At 33.0% G+C, this 20,691-nt stretch overlaps 1 protein-coding gene across 1 annotated transcript in view; it reads right to left on the bottom strand.

The window, feature by feature from the left end:
• Positions 1-17,420, bottom strand: part of LOC111708904 (probable phospholipid-transporting ATPase IF) — a 30,885-nt gene extending 13,465 nt beyond the window's left edge. The window contains exons 1-18 of the mRNA XM_023482413.1: positions 17,264-17,420; positions 14,143-14,259; positions 11,845-11,905; positions 10,403-10,434; positions 10,171-10,278; positions 8,828-8,992; positions 8,196-8,318; positions 7,460-7,464; positions 6,999-7,113; positions 6,719-6,803; positions 5,373-5,481; positions 4,134-4,326; positions 3,791-3,963; positions 2,739-2,959; positions 1,854-1,943; positions 1,403-1,544; positions 551-725; positions 237-276 (exon numbers count right to left, since the gene is read on the bottom strand). Coding sequence (XP_023338181.1) covers positions 237-276; positions 551-725; positions 1,403-1,544; positions 1,854-1,943; positions 2,739-2,959; positions 3,791-3,963; positions 4,134-4,326; positions 5,373-5,481; positions 6,719-6,803; positions 6,999-7,113; positions 7,460-7,464; positions 8,196-8,318; positions 8,828-8,992; positions 10,171-10,278; positions 10,403-10,434; positions 11,845-11,905; positions 14,143-14,259; positions 17,264-17,401 — 2,092 coding nt within the window. The 5' untranslated portion in view covers positions 17,402-17,420. The remainder of the gene's footprint in view (positions 1-236; positions 277-550; positions 726-1,402; positions 1,545-1,853; positions 1,944-2,738; positions 2,960-3,790; positions 3,964-4,133; positions 4,327-5,372; positions 5,482-6,718; positions 6,804-6,998; positions 7,114-7,459; positions 7,465-8,195; positions 8,319-8,827; positions 8,993-10,170; positions 10,279-10,402; positions 10,435-11,844; positions 11,906-14,142; positions 14,260-17,263) is intronic.
• Positions 17,421-20,691: the final 3,271 nt, after the last annotated feature.

Below are 20,691 nucleotides of genomic sequence, written 5' to 3'. Positions count from 1 at the left end.
TTATCTCAGCCTTTGATTTATACTGTGGGGACTTCCGGGGACAAAAGTTTTGTATTTTAACTTTTTTAAAGTGGCATTTTCGTCAAGAATAACAAATTTCAGAAAAACGAAATTATAAAATTTGTAGGTACACTTTAAATATCAATATTTAGAAATGTTTTCCTACTTTTAAAGGGGGGGGGGCTCAACTTGAATGATATTGATAAAAAAAAACTTTGTCAAAATGGGATAAATTCCTAGCAAAGTCATATTTCTTTCCATATCATCATAAACAGCCTGAAATAAATACTTTTAAAATTGTTAATATGTAAATGTAGTTTTTGTAAGTAAAAAAATCTTAAATGAAAAAAAAATTCACGTATGAGCACAGAAAATCCTGCGAAATCGTTCACTGTTTTTTTAAAATGCAACAAGCAGAAATTAAGTAGTTCCAGTTAAACCAACATTTAAAGATTAATTATTTTAACTATCTACTTTCCAGGGAAGTTAAGGGAAGTTAAGGGAATTTTTTAAAAATTAAATTACTGACAACCAACGTGTTTTTAATTACCATAATTTTCTCTTCTCTTCCTTCGATAGCTTGGCGAGCCTGGAAAATTGCTTGGTCGAATGTTTTGAGCTCCTGCTCGGAGAGAACCCTAATAGCTATAGCTAGTGTTCTCAACCCAACCAGAGCATACTCGTCAATATGCTTGTTAGTGTCGAACATAGGACCCTCCTTACACCTATACAGTAGACCGTGTAAATCTAATAAAACTGTTCGTGACATTATCACAGAGTTTCTAATTATTGGCTAAGCAAAGGACTCCACTGGTACACACTAAACTAAGCTAGTGGAGTATATAGGTCTATGACAGGCCGGTACTTGCCGCGCGTCACTACAAGAGGTCGGTTCGGTACGAATTTTAATTGACCCTAGTCCACCGTGCGGTATCTAGTAGGAAACTATTAAACTTCATGGTGGTTCTCAATAAGTTTCCCAAGTGATTTTGCAATGGGTTCCATTAGGTCAACAGAAATTTCTAAGCATTCTACAATGATTGACAGTAGGTCCCAATGCATAAAAATGGTTTTCCAATTGGCTCCATTGGGTCCCCTTTGGTTAGTTCAATAAGTTTACATGTGGGTTTCAAATGGGTGTCCGAGTATCCAGTAGGATCCAATTCAACTGATATGGATTTAAAGCGGGTCCAAATGGATCTCCAGTGGGTTCCAATTGGATTGAGCAGGTCCCATTGGTCTCAGATATCCAATGGGTTCTAATTAGTCAATTGGTCTCTCTTGCAGGCTACCAATGCATCTCTATAAAGGGTCACCCTAGGGTTAAAATTTACTCCTAAAGGGGTCTCGATGTATATTGGTAAAATTAAATCAGTATTTAAAATTTTGTAATTAAAGATACCTAGGAATAACACTAGACTCAGCTCCTTTAGTGATCATTATAATCCGTCCTGAGGGATCTCGGGCTATCACAGACATTCTTTTCCTTGTTGAGTCAAAATCCAAGATGTATAATCTGGTGTACACACGCTCTACAGGGGTTCCTTCAATAAATAAACCATTTGTAAATTGTACTGTGTAAAAATTGGCATATAAAAATATTAAAATTGCATGCATTTAATGAAATTTGGTCGACAAGATTATTAAACACACTTAGTTTCAACTGGTTGGCTTAAAAAAAGTGTAGGGAACTAAGATCTTTTGCACTAGAATGGAAAATATCTGATTTAGATTTAAAAAATCCAAAAACATATCCAAGGCAAGTATTACTTTTAAGACAGTTCAGACCTCGCATAATATGGGGGGGGGGAGTTTTTAATTGACAAATAAAGTTTTAGAATAAATTTATTCACCTGATCTGGACTCAACAAGGTCAATACAGCTCTCAGTTTCTGTTTCTCTCTCTCCAACAAAAGTTACTCCAAACCTCTGACAAGCTTCGACTAAAACCAAGATATATGTCTCATGAAGATTTATTTTAGGATTATGTACATAAATTAAAAAAACATGTGTGTACTTATTTTAAAAAATAATTTGAAAGGAAAAAAACTGTCTTTTACAAACGTACATTGATGTTTTGTTACTTGTTGACATTTTTATGAAAAAAAGGGATTAAATGCAATTTAGAAAAACACTATTTAAGTTAAAAAACACATATCTAAGTTAAATCCTACCTTAATCAGAACATCAATTGTAAAATATAGATTTATAAGTTTACTTGATAAAATTCCAGCAGATGTAAAAATGGTCACCTGTACAATGTACATTACAATGTACACTGTACAGAGTAGGTATCTACAAAACTGCCTGACCCTAATCATAAAACAGGGTTTCCGATACTGGGTTTTATTACGATACTCTGTCTGAAATTTCAGGCTCTTGCATGCATGAGTGTAAAAACTGTTTATCGCTCTGTTTGGTTGTTTGTCTGTTTGTGTCCAATAAACGTCACAACGACTTAACCGATCAGGGCCCAAATTTTGTGTGGGACCTCACATGACCCCAGGAAAGGTTTATGGATGCTCAAAATTACTAAATTTGTGTCAAAAAGTTTGTTTTTTGAAAAATTTTAAAAATGCGCGAAAATTAATATGAAATCCGGGAACCTTTTGTTTGTTTTTGTTTGATATTGTAGAAATGAGCGACAAATAAAAGTTGAAATAGAAGATGGGATGAGCTTAGTGCAGATTTTTTCTAAAAAATCCAATTTAGTTAAAATATCTTTTAATTGTTTTTACCTAGAGCTTTCTCATCCGGACTAGAAGCATTATACTGAATATCAGATGACTCAGTTACAGTCTCAGGTACACTACTGGCTACACTACTAGGACGGAACCCAGGATTATCCAACCCTCCCAACTTCCAAGGTTTAAGATGTTTATTAGTCTTCTTTGGAGGAGGAGGGTCAGAGCTCGGTTTAGGCTGGTTTACTCGGACTGTGTGGCAAACACATAAAGCACTAACAACATAATTTAATTTTAAGGGAGTGACCGGCAATGTACTGTGGTTGAACTGAATATGTTGTACTGTGGACACTTTTTTAGGATATATTTGCGACATATAAAACGTTTCTACGGCGTATATTTACTGATTTTAAGTGCAAAGTCGACGTTCAAAATCATGAATTTAGGTGGGTTCGTTTTTAGAATAGGTTTTTTAAAATTATTATAAAACGACGAAAAAAATGCAACAAAAATTCTAAAGTAAACTAATTAGTTATCTAGGAACACGTTGAGAAAATAAAAATTAACGCTCATCATTAAAAATAAGAAATCTAATTCAATTATTAGTTTCTATAATCTCTCATTATTCACAAAGATCTTCGGCAGATTTTCTGGAATCTTTATCGAAAAGACGATATTTGAAAAATTTGTAGAAATCTGCGAACAAATTCATAGAAAATAAGAAATTTAATATAATGATGAAAACGAAATAATTGATTCTAAAATTGATTTTATTGACAAAAATTTCTGTTGTGAAATATGTTCCTAAACATCTAATTAGTTTACTTTATAATTTTTTCTTTATTTTTCGTCGTCGTTATTTAATAATTTAAAAAACCGATTCTGAGAACGTACCCACCCAAATTCATGATTTTAAACGCCTACATTGCGCTCAAACTCAGTAATTATGCATCATGGAAACTTTTTTATATGTCTCAAATGAATCCTAAAAAATGCTCTACAATACTGCATACTCAGTTCAACCACCATACATTGCCGGTCACTCCCCTTAAAATATCTCCATTCACTTCGAGTTTTAAAGTAAAATCAAATTTCCACAAACTAACCTGAGAAACTCATTAATATGATGTTCATCCTGGGGATCTCGATACGAATCGTCCAGGAATGAATCGTCTCCATGTCCCATATTAGGATCGTTTGAAAACGAGGAGAAAGACGAGGAGAAAAGTTTAGGCATGAGATCGTGTACTCCGTATTGGCGTCCGTTAATCGACGCTTCCTATTCAAAGAAAATTTTCATTAACTATTAGATAAAACATGGACAAAACCAACAATCAACCATATTATTCTGTAGCTCAAAGTTGATATAAATAAGGATTAAAACATATTTAATGTGTCCCTCGCCGATCTAGGCTTTCCTGGATCGACCATTTTTAATGAAAAGTTTCCCTTAAATATCATGATGTTCTCAGTCAAGGTTCCCGTCTTATCACTGAAGAGAATCTGTATCTGACCCAACTCCTCGTTTAGATCGGAGGAATTACACTTAGCTCCCTCTCCGTTCTCCATGTCGTAAAGATCAAGGTCCCAAACCAGGAACAAAGATCCGCAAAACTTTTGGAACTCAAGTGTCACATACAAGCTGAGAAAGAGAAAATTTATGAATTTTTTATAGGTAGCCATTTTTATCAGCTGATTTTAAAAACAAAATGGAGACGGGCAAGGTGTAATCTTCTATATAATAAAGCTCTTTGCTGATATATATATATTTGTATGCATATATATTTATATGTCATAGCTGGCCAATCGGCTGGAACGAATGGGCTGACATTTTTTTAGGAAACCCTTGAGTACCCCGGGGGTAACATGGCTAAGAAAATCGAGTTTTTTTTCTCTAAAATTTAATTATTTTTTTTTCAAAATTCGATTTAAAAAAATTTCACGGGCAACGCAGGGCACTTCCGCTAGTATCTAATAAATATTAAGAAACTAAATAAAGTGCCAGGCGTTGCCCGTGGAGTTTTTTAAAGAATCGAATTAAAAAAAAATGTCAGAAAATTCGGTCCAGCCGTTTGGCCAGCTATAGCTAACATATATACAAACAGATGTTCAAAGAATTTTGACTACTGAGGATCGTAATGAGGCGTGAAACATTATGTTTAGTGTAATTCTTTTTTTGATAGAATGTGAAGTTTAAAAACTGAAATACAAACATACAAATATATATTAGAGGAAGAACTTTATTACATAGGTTTTGCCACTCAAAATTTAATAACGACAATTCCAAACTTAAAATTTAATAGGTTTGGGATTTAAATTTCCAAATTTTAAATTCTTGGAAAATATTATGAGTTTAATTTTAGCTTTATACATTCTGAGTTCATTAAAAGTTAATTAATCAATAGACCTATTTCAAATAATTTCCCATACAAGTTTTCTCGAAATTATTTATATAAAATATAATAATATCCCTTCTGGAAAATATGTATTTAATTTGAAGATAATCTTTTGTCCTATTTTATATCACGAAATAGAAAAAACTATAGAATATATAAAAGAGATTTAAGAAATATTATACATTTTATATTTGTGATATTTTCACTCAGTCAATGTTTCAATGCCAAATAAAAAAATCTTGATAAATATGTAATTTGGAACATAACGACAAATGTAAATAAAAAGTTTTACCTAATAGGTATTATATAATTGTATAGAACAAGGTAGGAGAATAGATCTTCTACAACTCCTGTCCCACTAATCTCCAGTTTGTCCCCAAGATACCAATGGGTCATCTTTTCTAAAATTGAACAAACATCATCTATATATTATGTATTAAGTATTAATCCACGGCCCGCTTATAAGTATGCTTCTATCTACCGATCTATACTATTCTGGGCTAGTGTACATGTAACTTTGTCGGTGGGCTACGCAGCTGTTATATCTCAGTGTACCCTAGATATTTTTAGGAAATTTCTAAAACCTCTGCATAGCAAATTTTAGGTTTTACTATAACAAATTTTTATTCTGGCTATTGTTCATTCTATAAAAATAATTTTTACTTTTAAAAAAGTTTGAAGTAAAGTTCAGGGTCCAAATTAGAGAAGAACTTTGGTAGATAGTGGGCCCTGGAGTAAGCAGAAATGAGATACTGTAGCTAAAATCTTGTGATCATAGCATTTTCTTCAAAGAGTTGGTAGCATCAAAAACGCCTTGTTTTCAGAATTCCAAAATGTGGTCTGCCGTTTTTGTACCTTAAGAATTGACCAAGATATTGAGAAATTTGTTTAAAATTCAAAATATTAAATATCAGCAAGGTTGTTTAAATCTTTAGTATCTCCAACAATTTTTATAATACAAAGAAGGAGGCTAAATCTTATCAAGTTTTAAAGACTTGCAATGTTTTTCTTTACTCCTTTGACATCTATTAATTTTACGAAAACCAAAGACAAATTGTAAGTTCCAGGGTCCAATGTCTAACGTACTGCATAACACCCCAGCGAAAAAAATTACATCAAACCTTGACTATGATATATCCATCTATTATATATCCATGTATTAATCTCTCTTTGTTTGCCTCTAAATTTTGATTTGGAAACTCGGGAGAACCGCGGGAATATTCGTAGCTTGGTTTAAGATTCTAAGTTGAGTGGGGCGACTAATATAGTGAAAAATAGCTAAAATCGCAATTAAGAACAAAGCGCGGGTAAACAGCGGGAGTAACTACAAGTAACATCGGCAACGTTTGGTTCCCAGGCCAGTAATCAAGTAAACTAGAGATATGGGATTTCAGCCTTATATTAATTTTAACATTTATTTACACTTTCGAGTAAAAAAACCTTTATTCAGACTTTGGAATTTTAATTAAGCATATTTTTAGGAGTTAAACGTGATCAGATGACGATCGACGCACATTAAGGACTAACACTGAGAACGAACACAAAGGTGAAAAATACATCTCAGCTGTGTAAAATAGAACTAAAGTTTTTCTTCTTTTCAAGACTATAACAAAAAGCAAGATGAATTCTAACTTTTACCTTGTACATCTAGACCATAGACGTATTTGAGGACGGTGGAGATGATCATTTCCAGGACCAGGATGAGCATAAAGAACAACAAGAACTACAAGAGCTCGAGATAAAATAATATCTTAAATTAAATGTTTTAACAATTGTGTTTTCAGTTCTTTTGATCATGAAGTTCATTAAAATACTTTTGTTCTCGGCGTCCTTGTTAATTTTGGAAAAAAGAAAAGGTTTTCATGCATGAAGAGGATTGAAGAGAAATTAATTGAATTAATTTTCTTGAGAACTGTTCCTTGTTCATGGTTTTCTCCACGGTGGAGAACTTGTTGCCGTTGATCTTCGAGTTCTGGGACATCTTGGTGTCCCGTCCCGTGTACACGGCACACCCGTACACATACTCCGTATTCCTGTACAGAAGTAAACTTCATTTCAAGTGCGTAAACAATTTTCAGAGTTGTTGATTATAAAATATATTTTTTGCAAAAACAATTCCTTAGAATTTTCCACCTGAAAAAAGTTGGTAGTTTTGTTTAACAATACTTCCCATTCTATATAATTGAAATGCATATTAATTTATGTTCCGTATGACAATTTGAGAAATTCTGAAACGGAAGTGTATTTTTAAAAACCAAAACTTTTCCTCATCTTATAAATTTGTTATTCAACACATAGTTGATGTTAGGATGATGAATTGGAAAAACGCTTATCCTCGAGTTCAAGTTTTCTGGTGGATCTGGAATGATCTAATACTACTCTCGCTAATTATGAAATATTCTAGAAAATTTCCGAAAGTAAGTTAAATTTGTAATATTCTGCCGGAGACAAGTTTTATGACAGGTAGATAAACTCAGTCAGCTGTGAATCAATTTTGGTTGAAAGACTGCAGGTTGGAGCAGAATTCATCTTTTTCAACCCTTAGAAACCCTGAATGTCATTGGATATCCTTGATATCCTTGATATTCTTGATATCCTAGATATCCTATATATACTTGATTTCTTTTCTCAGCTTAGCTTGGAGACAATGATACAATTTATACGGATTTTATTGTTTCTTACGGTCTGATATCTCTAAAGATGTGCTAGTGCGGAGGTCAGAACTTTAGTTCTGAATATCTTAAACTCTTTATCTCAATATCCAACGTGGGCACTTAAATTTAAAGATAAATTTTTGATCCCTAGATTAAAGTTATCCCTACAGGATACACCCACCAAGAGATATAGACGGGGAATAAGATCTATTTCTAGACCTTAATAAGATGCTTGATCTAAAGATTTACAGCACAATATTTCTGAGTAACAGTTACAAATTACAAATCCTTAGTGGTATTTTTAATAAAAAGAAAGAACGAAGACAACAATCAATCCATTAAGAGGTTAATCGTATTATAAGAATACCTTGACATTGTTTACTCTTCTTCTTGTTGATGCTGTACAGTTTTGTACATAATAGATAAAGATTAACTAATATTTGTATTAAATCTTTCTATACCGATATTGTAGAATGCAGCTGTATACATTTTCTCACCTTTATCCGTCCCAGAAAGTTTTGAAGGTCAGGGTTCGGGTTTTCACACTCGATCTGACCCGAAATAGAATTCAACTCCGCAGGAGACTAATATAAAACATTTCGTAATTTTATGCAAGTTAAAACCATTTAGTGTTGGAAAGGATGGGGGGGGTGGGGGGTGGCAAGAGACACTATATTAAATCTCTGACAACCTTTGAGTACACTCGGCCATCCTAAACTCGTGAGTACTGTTTACATTGTTTGGTTGGGAAGAATTAAAGTGACCTATCAAGGTTCAAAGCTTCAAACTGAACCTACACAAAGAGCCAAAAATGCATAATTTCAGCCATGAACTACGCAAACTACATAGTTAGTATAGACAATAACCAAACTAATAAAAAACCGTTTCGCTTGTAAGCAGTTCTCAGTTTATACAGATAAAATAGGTTTAAATAAATAATAAATGATTTTCTAATCCTTATATCTTTGCAAACCTATGTCGTAGACCTCAGCTTTTTCGAACTTTGTATTGTATTTTGTTATTGAAAAAGGAAAATAAAGAATGCGGGAGAAATACTAAAAGTTAGTAAAAAAAAATTTAAATAATAGTTTACCTTTAGATGTTTTGTAATCTTTGCTGGACTGAGAGGTTTAAGGTTTGTTTCTCCATCAAGGTTTGCCGTCATTACAAAGCATTTGCCCGAGGAGGAGGAGGTGGACAGAAGAACTAAATCTGCGGGAAAGGTTTCATTCTCTTTAACCATCACAATATCTCCAACCTGGAAAATTACAGGGGCTGTTACCAAAACTGCTCAAGAGATCACGGAAACAGTTAATTCCCATTGAAATATCAAGCTGTGCAATTATCAATCAAAATTCAATGACGAAATACACTGCGCATTGAAGCGACATTGCAAATCTGATCTAATCTATACTTAACATTTTCAATAGACATTATCTGTAGAGAAGTTAAATAACATGAAATATCCTGCATTCCTTTATTATAACAATTTAAAACAATGATACAATGCAATTATGTGTCTATTGTTTTATCATTATATTTATAAGTACGATCTTCAATACGTGATCGGTTTAATTTTACAACACAGCTACCAGAGTAACACATAGGGACACTGATAGATAGATAGACAACTATGAAAGTTAGTCATCAAATCTTTAGACAGCTAGCCTCGACTTTAAACCCTCGTAACGGGAGGGGATTTGATTTTACCTTACCAAGTCAAAACTACTTTTTTGTAGCCCTAGGCTAAAGTTTAAAAGGATATATTGGCATTTGGCAAAATACTGCTCGATTTTTGCGTGAGATTAGATTAGTTCGCGATGCATGGGTGCGCGGAGCAAAGGCAATCCCCCGTTCTATTCTAGATTAACAGAAAACCCAAATACCAAAACCCAAATACCAAAACCCAAATACCATAATACCAGAATCGAAAAATTCCAAAATAATTCAGTACTAAAATATTAAAGTCTCAGAATTGCAATACAAAAATACTAAAACACTAAAAAACTGTTATTAAAAATTTTCAAAGTACCAGAATACCAGGAAACCAGATATCCAGATTACCGGAATACCAGATAAACAGAATTCCAGAAAACCAGATTACCAGATTAAAAGAATACCAGATAACCGGAATTCCAGATAAACAGAATTCCAGAAAACCAGATTACCAGATTAACAGAATACAAGATTACCAGAATACCAGATAAACAGAATCCCAGAAAACCAGATTACCAGATTACTAGATTGCTAGAATACCAAATTACTTTACCAGAATGCTGATTTAACAAAATATCAGATTGCAAGATAAGATGAGATATAGATCTAACCCCCCCCCCCCGCTCATCTTGGAATGCCCAGATCGCCATCGGGGCTAATCATAATCATAATAATAAAAAATAAACTATAACTTCCCTACCTAAATAGACTGTTCCCTACCTTAATATCTCTGTTTCTGGCCTTGACAACCAGACCTGATCTGAGAATATTTACGTTTGTACAATTTATCTGATTATCTGCACTGTGTCGCTTGTAATCCTCGTAACCCTGAACAAATATTAGTTAAAGATGCGAAACTTGATAATTATTTAAAAATTATTTTTTAAATTGCAAATTGATAAAATACGAAAAGGAGAAAAAAATGGATAAAAGATTTAAAGTTACCAGCTACCTGCTTTATCATAGTCACAACCACAACGAAAACTAAAAATAAAAACGGTTAAATGAATTAATTTTGAAAAGTTATTATCAGTCAAACTCGATAAGTCACTCGACCCATCAGCCACTCCCTCTAAATACTGAGATGTAAAATCACTGATTTTTCAGAAAAATCAATGAATGTCTTAAAAATATAAATTCAGCAAGTAATCTATGAAGAACCATTTGTACTCTTAGGCCTTTGATTACAAAGAACACACCTTGCAAACATTTTTTGCACGTTTAATGCAATGTTGGCTAATAGTGATGTTTGGAGAATGTTTGAGTAACTCCATGTACGTACAGGGTTACCCACAAAGGATGAGACTTCAGAGACGACTGTACGGAATTTTTTTAGTCCCTTTTCTTACATTCAGGGTTCCTTGCAGGCCAAACCAGCCTTATTTCCGTGGTTAATAATTAAGTAAACCCTTAAAATACTAAACTGAAGACAGAAACCAACAATAAAGCTTCAAATCGTCAAATTTTAAGAGTTTTTGGTCGTCTTTACAGTCTCATCCTTTGAGGGTAACCCTGTATGCTGTTAATAACCCAGAGATAAACCTGGAGGCTACTAACCCTAACTTACGAATATTTGCTGGAAAATGACAAGAAAACCCTTAAAATAGAAATGAGTCTAAATCAGGCCTTTCCTGCACAATCCTAGGTTGCGTCATCAGTTGAGAATATAGAGACAGAAGTATACATAAAGGATATTACGCAAACCCTGAGTCAAAGATCAAATTTTAACACCAATCCAACCTCCAATCAACAGTGTGTGTGTCACTGTCAATTTTCAAAGATTGTTTCAAGCCAAAACTTTTTGTTTTAGTTTAAATAGTTTAGTTTCCGAGGGCTTCATATTGGACGTATTCTTGTCTGCAGTTTCTTGGCTAAATCTTTAAATTTGAGACAGTTATAAATAAAAAGATAAACGTGTCAATTGCATGCTTATTTTTAGAAAAAAAATATTTTAAACGATTTTCTGATTTGATGTGTTTGTGTATCCGTATCCAGGCAGGTGTTCATATCATTATCTTTAATCTGGCCTGTGTGTGCAACCTGGAGTCCTCAACTTACATATAAACTACTTGTAATAATATAATCAACATGTATAAACCTTGTAACAGACCTANTCAAGATCTTCAGCTGGAACAGAGCATTTAGTTTTACATTTTTCGATTCGAATATTTGTACTAAATTTCAGCTTAGTAGCTTTGGCAAAGTATAAAAGTGTTTATAAAAGTTTATAAAAGTTATATAAAGTTTATAAAAGTGTTTATAAAAATAAAAGTGTTTATATCACAGATTGGGCCATACATAAAGAATCATCATGGTTGAAGTTAGGGCAGACCTTTTTAATTAATTCTTTCTGGATATCTCAGTTAAATGAAAAGTTTCCACGTTGAATCTTACCTAGTGGAGATACTGAGGTTAAAGGAGAGACAGGAGGGGATGGTAGAGAGAGCTGGATTATCTGAAATATATCGGATTAAAGTTACAGTTAGGTTGAATAAACAATTAGGTTTAAACCTATGTTGAAGAAAGGACGGATTTATCATTATTTCTTGACAGGATTAAACAAGATTTTTTATTTCATAGAGGGGGAAGAGAATACTTACGTTAACGTTTAGTTACAAGGATGATTATTTCTTTAAAAGGTTAAGAGAAGGATTTGTTGTTAAGCAACGGTTAACAGAAGGATTAGTGTTTAATTAAGAAAAAGAGAAGGATTAGTGCTTAAGCAAGAATAAGAGAAGGATTTATAGTGTTTAAGCAAGAAGAAGAGAAGGATTAGTGTTTAAGTAAGAATAAGGGAAGGATTACTGCTTAAGCAAGAATAAGAGAAGAAAGATTAGTGTTTAAGCAAGAAGAAGAGAAGGATTAGTGTTTAAGCAAGAACAAGAGAAGGATTTGTTGTTAAGGAAAGGTTAAGAGAAGGATTACTGTTTAAGTAAGAATAAGGGAATGATTAGTGCTTAAGCAAGAATAAGAGAAGGATTTATAGTGTTTAAGCAAGAATAAGGGAAGGATTTCTGCTTAAGCAAGAATAAGAGAAGAAAGATTAGTGTTTAAGCAAGAAGAAGAGAAGGATTAGTGTTTAAGCAAGAATAAGAGAAGGATTAGTGTTTAAGCAAGAATAAGAGAAGGATTAGTCTTTAAGTAAGAATAAGAGAAGGATTAGTGTTTAAGCAAGAATAAGAGATAGATTAGTGTTTAAGCAAGAATAAGAGAAGGATTAGTCTTTAAGCAATGTTTAGATAAGGATTAGGGTTTAAGCAAGAAGAAGGGAAGGATTAGTATTTAAGCAAGAAGAAGAGAAGGATTAGTGTTTAAGTAAGAATAAGAGAAGAAAGATTAGTGTTTAAGCAAGAATAAGAGAAGGATTAGTGCTTAAGCAAGAATAAGAGAAGGATTAGTGCTTAAGCAAGAATAAAAGAAGGATTAGTGTTTAAGCAAGAATAAGAGAAGATTAGTGGATTAGTGTTTAAGCAAGAAAAAGAGAAGAAAGATTAGTGCTTAAGCAAGAATAAGAGAAGAAAGATTAGTGTTTAAGCAAGAATAAGAAAAGGTTTTGTGTTTAAGCAAGAATAAGAGAAGGATTAATGTTTAAGCAAGAATAAGAGAAGGATTAGTGTTTAAGCAAGAATAAGAGAAGGATTAGTGTTTAAGCAAGAATAAGAGAAGAATTAGTCTTTAAGCAATGTTTAGAGAAGGATTAGGGTTTAAGCAAGAATAAGAGAAGAATTAGTCTTTAAGCAATGTTTAGAGAAGGATTAGGGTTTAAGCAAGAATAAGAGAAGAATTAGTCTTTAAGCAATGTTTAGAGAAGGATTAGGGTTTAAGCAAGAAGAAGGGAAGGATTAGTGTTTAAGCAAGAATAAGAGAAGATTAGTGTTTAAGCAAGGTTTAGAGAAGGATTAATACTAGGTAAGGTTTAGAGAAGGATTATTACCAGACTGGCAAGGTTTAAGAGAAGGATTAATGTAGGCAAGGTTTAGAGAAGGATTACTACTAGGCAAGGTTTATAGAAGGATTATAACTAGGCAAGGTTTGGAGAAAAATTAATACTAGGTAAGATTTAGAGTAAGTTCAAATTTTACAAGGTTCAATGGATGATAAATTAATTAGTTCAGTAAGGTCCCCTGAAACAATTAAGTTTAAAGTTTAGATAGAGATACAAGAGAAAAAGGAGGGTTGTGTAAAGACATTGTAACTTTAACATGGAAGAAAACTAAATTAACATGATCTGAGCATGGAAGTTTTCAAACTCTTATAATTCTGCGTCTTATATTCTTTTCAAACTTCAAAGCGAACGGAATTAATATCTAATAATTTTTATCACTTTTTTGGGAGCATCATTTTCCGTTCTTAAAAACAAGGAAAGTTTAGTCAAATTAAAAAATCAATGTAAATACAAATTTTCTATAGAATCGATCAGAATAATAAAGAAGAATTACTAGGGTTAGTATGAAAAAATTCTAACAACCGACTTTTAGAAATATCATATTTTTGTCATTCATAAGAAGAAATTGAGAATTTGTTGACAAAATTTGCACTGAAAAAAACCCTGAATTTTTTAAGAAATCATCTAATTTTCGACAAATTAAAAAATAATAGATATGAAAATTCTAAATCCATTTCTTAAAAAAATTGTTTAATGAATAGAAAATAATCCCTTAAGACATTAATTAGTTATATTATATAACTCACCGCTACAATTAGAAAGTAGAAATTCGCAACTCTCCTGAACTGCTCGAATAGATTGAGAAACCAGAAATTCCACAAAGTATATTTCGAGCTCTTAATTGTGTTGTCACAGAAGGTTATCTAGAAGAAGAAAAATTTACAAAAATAATTGGTTTCGTATCACGTTTGTTATTAACGTTTCTCGTTCAAGTTTTTTTATACAGGACTTCTTTCCTGGTTTCTTAAATATCCAGGTTTTCTATAAAGGTTTCCTGTTCAGATTTTCTGTCCAGATTTTCTGTACAGTTTGAATATCCCTAATTTCTATCTAGGTTTCCTACCCAGGTTTCCTACCCAGGTTTCCTACTCAGATTTCCAGCCCAGATTTCCTTTCCCGATTTAATGCCCAGATTTCCTACCAGGTTTCCTGTTCCAGTTGTCCTATCCCAGATTTCCTGTCCAGATTTCCTGTCCAGATTTCCTGTCCAGATTTCCTGTCCAGATTTCCTGTCCAGGTTATCTGTCCAGTTTTCCTATCCCTAATTTCTATCTAGGTTTCCTATCAGGTTTCCTACCAGGTTTTCTACCAGGTTTCCTACCTAGTTTTCCTACCGGGTTTCCTACCGGGTTTTCTACCGGGTTTCCTATCAGTTTTCCTACCGGGTTTCCTACCGGGTTTCCTATCAGGTTTCCTACCGGGTTTCCTATCAGGTTTTCTACCGGGTTTCCTACCTACCGAGTTTCCTACCGGGTTTTCTACCGGGTTTCCTATCAGTTTTCCTACCGGGTTTCCTACCGGGTTTCCTATCAGGTTTCCTACCGGGTTTCCTATCAGGTTTTCTACCGGGTTTCCTATCAGGTTTCCTTCCCAGATTTCCTACCCAGATTTCCTACCAGGTCCTGCTAACTTTTCTGTCCTTTTCCTGTCTGTTAAAACTAGGTTCTGTATCATACAAACACTGAAGACACAAAAACCGATGAAAACCAAGTACTCGGTTTATGACGGAGATATGACGGCAAAAGAATTAATAAAATAATATTGTCAAGTTAAAAAGAAACTAAGAGGATGAAAAAGATAATTCTGATAATATAATTCTAATTAGGGGTTTTGAATGTAAAATAAAAATAGAAACCAAGATATACCGAGACATCCTTAGATATCTATAAATCTATATATATAAAGTTGTAATCTCCGTTTGTTTGTCTGTCTGTCTGGTTGTTTGTACGATCATAACTCAGGAACTCCTGGACCGATTTGCCTCAAATTTTGATTGGGTAGACGGATACGATACAGAAAAATAAAACTTCAAGAGAGAGACGTGACTTTATCCGCTCATTATTTCTTTCTCATAATTGGTAAATAATAGAAGTATCAATTACCGGGGAAAAAAGTAGTTTTAAGAGGCAGAGAAAAATCCATGATGATATTTTAAAGAACATTTTCTTTCCTGTGAACATAATTTTTATAGAAAAATATATTTTATCTATACTTTTTTTCAGTTTAAGAGCTGATTCCTTTATTTATGATTTAATTTCTTAATCTTTCTTTTTAACCTGATGATGTAGACCTCTTAACGTTCCCACCCCTCCCAACCCTCCATCCCTTCTAACCTTTCAACCTTTCTAACCTTTCAACCTTTCTAACCTTCAACTTCCCAACCTTCCCAACCTTCCCAACCTTTCCAACCTTACTAACCTTCCCAATCTTCCTCGCCTTTTAAATCTTCATAACCTTTTAAATCTTCACAACCTTTCAAATATTCACAACCTTTCAAATATTCACAACCTTTCAAATCTTCCTAACCTCCCAAACATTTCGAACCTATTTAACCTTTCTTAACCTACTAAACCTCTGAACCTCTTAACCTCTGAACCTCTAAGCCTCTGAACCTCTAAACCTCTGAACCTCTAAACCATCTAAACTTCCTAATCATTTAAATCATCCTAAACTTCCTAAACTCCACAATCTCCAAAATCCCCCTATAATCCATAAAATCTGTAACTTCACAAGGTTTCTAAGCTTTAAAAACGTCCTAAGCTTGCTCAGCTTCCTAATCTTCCTAAGCTTACTAATCTTCCTAAGCTTACTAAGCTTCCTAAATTTCCTAAGCTCACTAAGCTTCCTAAATTTTCTAAGCTGCCTAAACTTTCTAACCTTTCTGAACTTCCTAACCGTCCTAAACTTTCTAACCGTCCTATCCTTCCCAACCTTCCTATCCTTCCCAACGTTCCTCGCTTTTCAAATCTTTCTAACCTTTTAAATCTTCCTACCCTACCTAATATTCCTTCCTAATATTTCTAACCATGGCCAAACCTTCCTATCCTTCCCAACGTTCCTCGCCTTTTAAATCCTTCCAAACCTTCCTAATATTTCTAACCTTTCTTAACCTACCAAACCTTTGAACCTCTAAATTTGATAAAGTTCCTCACCTTTTTCTCAATGTCCGTCCTTAACTTCCTAAACTTCTCCTAACATATTCAGATTCATAGAGATCTAATTGGAATTAAACTTTGAAAGACTTAAGTCCTAATCCATTTAATTCACTCCAATAGAGTCTGGAACTAACTGTGCAGTGTCAAATTAGAAATAGAATATTACTCTTCAAGGAATTTTGAACGTAATTTTGAAGAAAATTCAGTAACGATTCATAACCATCCACCATTATAAAATATACATATATACAAGAAACTTGTAAATCCTTCGAAATAAAAAAATAGTTTGATGCGAAAGTTGGAGAGTTTAAATGTGAATGAAAACAATGAGAAAGACATTTACAAGCAATTAAAAACGATTTTATAGGCATGATTAGAACATCATTTCAGCAATAACTTCAATTTCCAGGATTGGGGGAGGGGGGGGGGGAGACGTTCATCCCGTTCATCTGTTGACTGGGTTCTTAGTTGATAACATTTGATGATTTGATATTTAAAATCTCCAGGTTCATATGTTCTGTGTGTGATTTTTGTGAGAGTATATTAGAAAGATGTTGGAGAGATCCAAGAATATCGTGAGAGTGAGTTCGCTAAACCGTTAATCCATTCAGATATACCATCAGCTGATATACCATGTATGAATATATATACGCCATTTTTTATGTTAGAACATTTCCATGAAAGTCGTGAGATAGGATATATTGTAAACTACCTGAGTTCCTGGTTCTATTTGCTGCGTATATGGAGCATCCCCTCCTCCTATAGCAACCAGACGATTTTGAAACCATCTCGAGGATTTTTTAGAGGAGAATCGTTGACGAAACCCACTCTTCAGCTTTTTTATACCCATGGTGGTGTCATTGAAAGCTCTGAAATTGTTGCACTTTCAGTTATAGCACTGAGCACTCGCTTTGGCAATATTTAACTGTATTATTAGAAATTCACTTTATATGCATGTATACAAATTATACCTATTCACTTAGACGTTAGCAAACCAAGTATAATTCACTATGCATTTGTGTGTACGCCCCGTTTTACTTAAAAAACTGAGAAGTTGCATCTGAAGCACCTAAACCACGACTAAAACTGGTTCTACAACTGTGCAGCCATTTTTCTTGTCCTGTTCTTTTCAACGCGCGGATCAATGTGCGCGCTAGGAAACAGTAGACAGAGGAGGGGGGGGGGGCTTCACACATCTTTTAATAATCATTTCCTCTCTTTAAATTTCCTTAGTAAGAAATTAGTTAATATGTAGAACTTAAAAATCAATATTTTTAAAATTAAAAAAAAATCATATTTCATTTTTGAAATTTACGCTTGACAGACGAAGGCCGTTGGGTCAATATGAAATAGAAGAAATGGTAACTGAGCAAATAGTTTATATTCACGTACATGTGAATTGTGTACTGCAGTGTATATACCAAATCTAATCTATTTTGAGTGTATACAGTGTAAGATATACTCAATAACCTTTTCTTAAACATATACTGTAATGAACAGTGTTCAAAGTGAACATACCTTAATGTACAGTGTTCACTGTTCACAGTAGATTCTATTATGGAAACCACAATATTTTTTAGCAAAAATAAAACCATGAATTTTTAAGAAGATGAAACAATTAGATTCGTTAAGTTGTCTCCATTTCATGTTTATTTACTGAAACAAACGGATTGTATTGCCATGGGGCTTAAAGTAAAGGATAGAGTCTAAACAACAACGGGGTTCAAGGCTTTGCGTCGAACTATGGTAGCATACGCATTACGCATTACTCAAACAGTGCGTACGCATCAGTCTTATATTCATTTAACCGTTCTCAAGATTCCAAAATTCAAAGTTATAATTTTTTTTGACCTTTTTAAATTTCATTTTTACCTAAAAGGAATAGATTTAAATTATAATGTGTTCGAATTGTAAAATAAAGTTACAACGGATGCAGAGAAAAATTTGTAATTTTGGAATAGTATTTATTCCTCGCCCTTCAAAGGTGGGCCCAGGTATCTAGGTTTAATCACTCCTCCCCCCTCTCTCTAGCTTCTAGCAGATCTGAATTCAAATACAGGAACTCAATAAAGTACATATAATAATTTCAGACGGCTTCAATAGAATATAATTGGGACCGTATCAAGTGTTGTTTACATTAATCCTCACAAACTTTCTGGTCACTTTATATTAGCTTTTCAAGTTTAAACTTTTGTTGTATTTTGCTGAAATATGTTTATGTTTAAAGTAAAAATAATATAAATCTATAGTATATACATCTATCAACTTTTAATTTAGAAAAGAAATAAAATCATGAAAAAGGTAATGCTTAATAGAATATTTAAGGCATAGAATTATTTATAACTGTTGATTTTTAAACATAATATTTAATGACTTTATGTGATTAAGACTTTTTCCCACGATACATGCACGGTTTAGAAACAAGTTTTTAACCTTCTCTCAGAATTATATTTGCATTATTTTAATCAATTTAGTCTGGATTTATTCATGAAAGGCACAATTTGTTTGCTTTGAAGGGCAAAGTTTTTTTTTAAAAAGAAAATAGTTTGTTTTTGAGGGGCATAGTTTCAAGTTTGTTTTTGAGGGGCATAGTTTCAAGTTTGTTTTTGAGGGGCATAGTTTCAAGTTTGTTTTTAAGGGGCATAGTTTCAAGTTTGTTTTTAAGGGGCATAGTTTCAAGTTTGTTTTTGAGGGGCATAGTTTCAAGTTTGTTTTTAAGGGGCATAGTTTCAAGTTTGTTTTTAAAGAAATAGTTAGTTTAGTTATTTGTTATTTTTATGAAGCGAATGGAAAATATTTTGAAGTTTAAGTTTGAAAGAAAAATTTAGTTTTGAAGGGCAAAGTTTTAAGCTAGTTTTTAAGGAAATAATTAGTTTAGTTTTTTGTCATTAAGAACGGTTGGTTTTTAAATGGCATAATTTGTTTGTTTATTTAGTCACATGATGTCTCTTTAATTCAAAATTTTTTCGAAACATTTAAAAGTTTCCGTCTAAATACATTTCTATGATAATTAATCTATTCTTCTATTTTCCCCTCACATTTACTTGTATATTATTCAGATTTATGGATATATTGTTGTTATAATAAATATTTATTTAAAGGACTAGCTGGGCCATTTTTCCAACATTTAAAGAGACGGCTTGTGGAAATTCAAAAAACTTCCGAGGAACTTTTAAAAACATTTCATCGTGACCTCTTTTTTTCTTTTTTCTTGATAATTTTTACCATTGTAAAGAATTTTAATTTTAACTTTATCCTATGAGCATTTTTTTATATTATTTTTTGCTTAGTTTTTATGTATTCTTTGTGTTTACTTATAAATATTTTGAAAACTCATGGTTCAGGAACACCACTGAATTCTTGCATACATTCTCTTTAAGTATGATTTGATATTTTTTGACTTTTTTGCTTTTCACCAATCTCATTTTTAGGAAGACGTCATCTTCGTTACTTAAATTATTAATTTCACTTCTCTTATTTTGTTTCTCACTCAATAATTTAACAGTGTGGTGCCCAGGTTGACACATAAGTTTAAGTTTTCCTAACTAATTACAGTTAGTGTTTCCTATAAAACCTGGAACTAACACAGATTTAGCAAAGGTACTAACGGAAGACCATCTTATTATTATTACCCCTTCTTTCACTAAATTGTATGTAAAGATAGTATTCAATGAAAAACGAGAAGCAAATCGAGCTAGGTTAGGTTCTAAACCTTCCTTACAGTTACAATTAGGTTTCCCTAAAAGCTAGGTAAGGTGCTAAACCTTCCTTAAAGTTACAATTAGGTTTCCCTAAAAGCTAGGTAAGGTGCTAAACCTTCCTTACAACTAGGTTTCACTAAAAGAACTTGGAGTAAACAAAGCTAGGTAAGGTACTAAACCTTCCTAACAACTAGCTAGGTTTCACTTAAAGAACCTGGAGTAAACAAAGCTAGGTAAGGTACTAAACCTTCCTTATAACTAGGTTTCACTTGAAGGATCTGGAGTAAACAAAGCTAGGTAAGGTACTAAACCTTCCTTATAACTAGGTTTCACTAGAAGGATCTGGAGTAAACAAAGCTAGGTAAGGTACTAAACCTTCCTTACAACTAGGTTTCACTAGAAGGATCTGGAGTAAACAAAGGTAGGTAAGGTACTAAAC

Source organism: Eurytemora carolleeae, unplaced genomic scaffold, assembly GCF_000591075.1.
Source record: "Eurytemora carolleeae unplaced genomic scaffold, Eaff_2.0 scaffold148, whole genome shotgun sequence".
NCBI lineage: Eukaryota > Metazoa > Arthropoda > Copepoda > Calanoida > Temoridae > Eurytemora > Eurytemora carolleeae.
The sequence above is the reverse complement of the archived record's forward strand: the minus strand, read 5'-3'. Positions and strand labels throughout refer to the sequence as shown.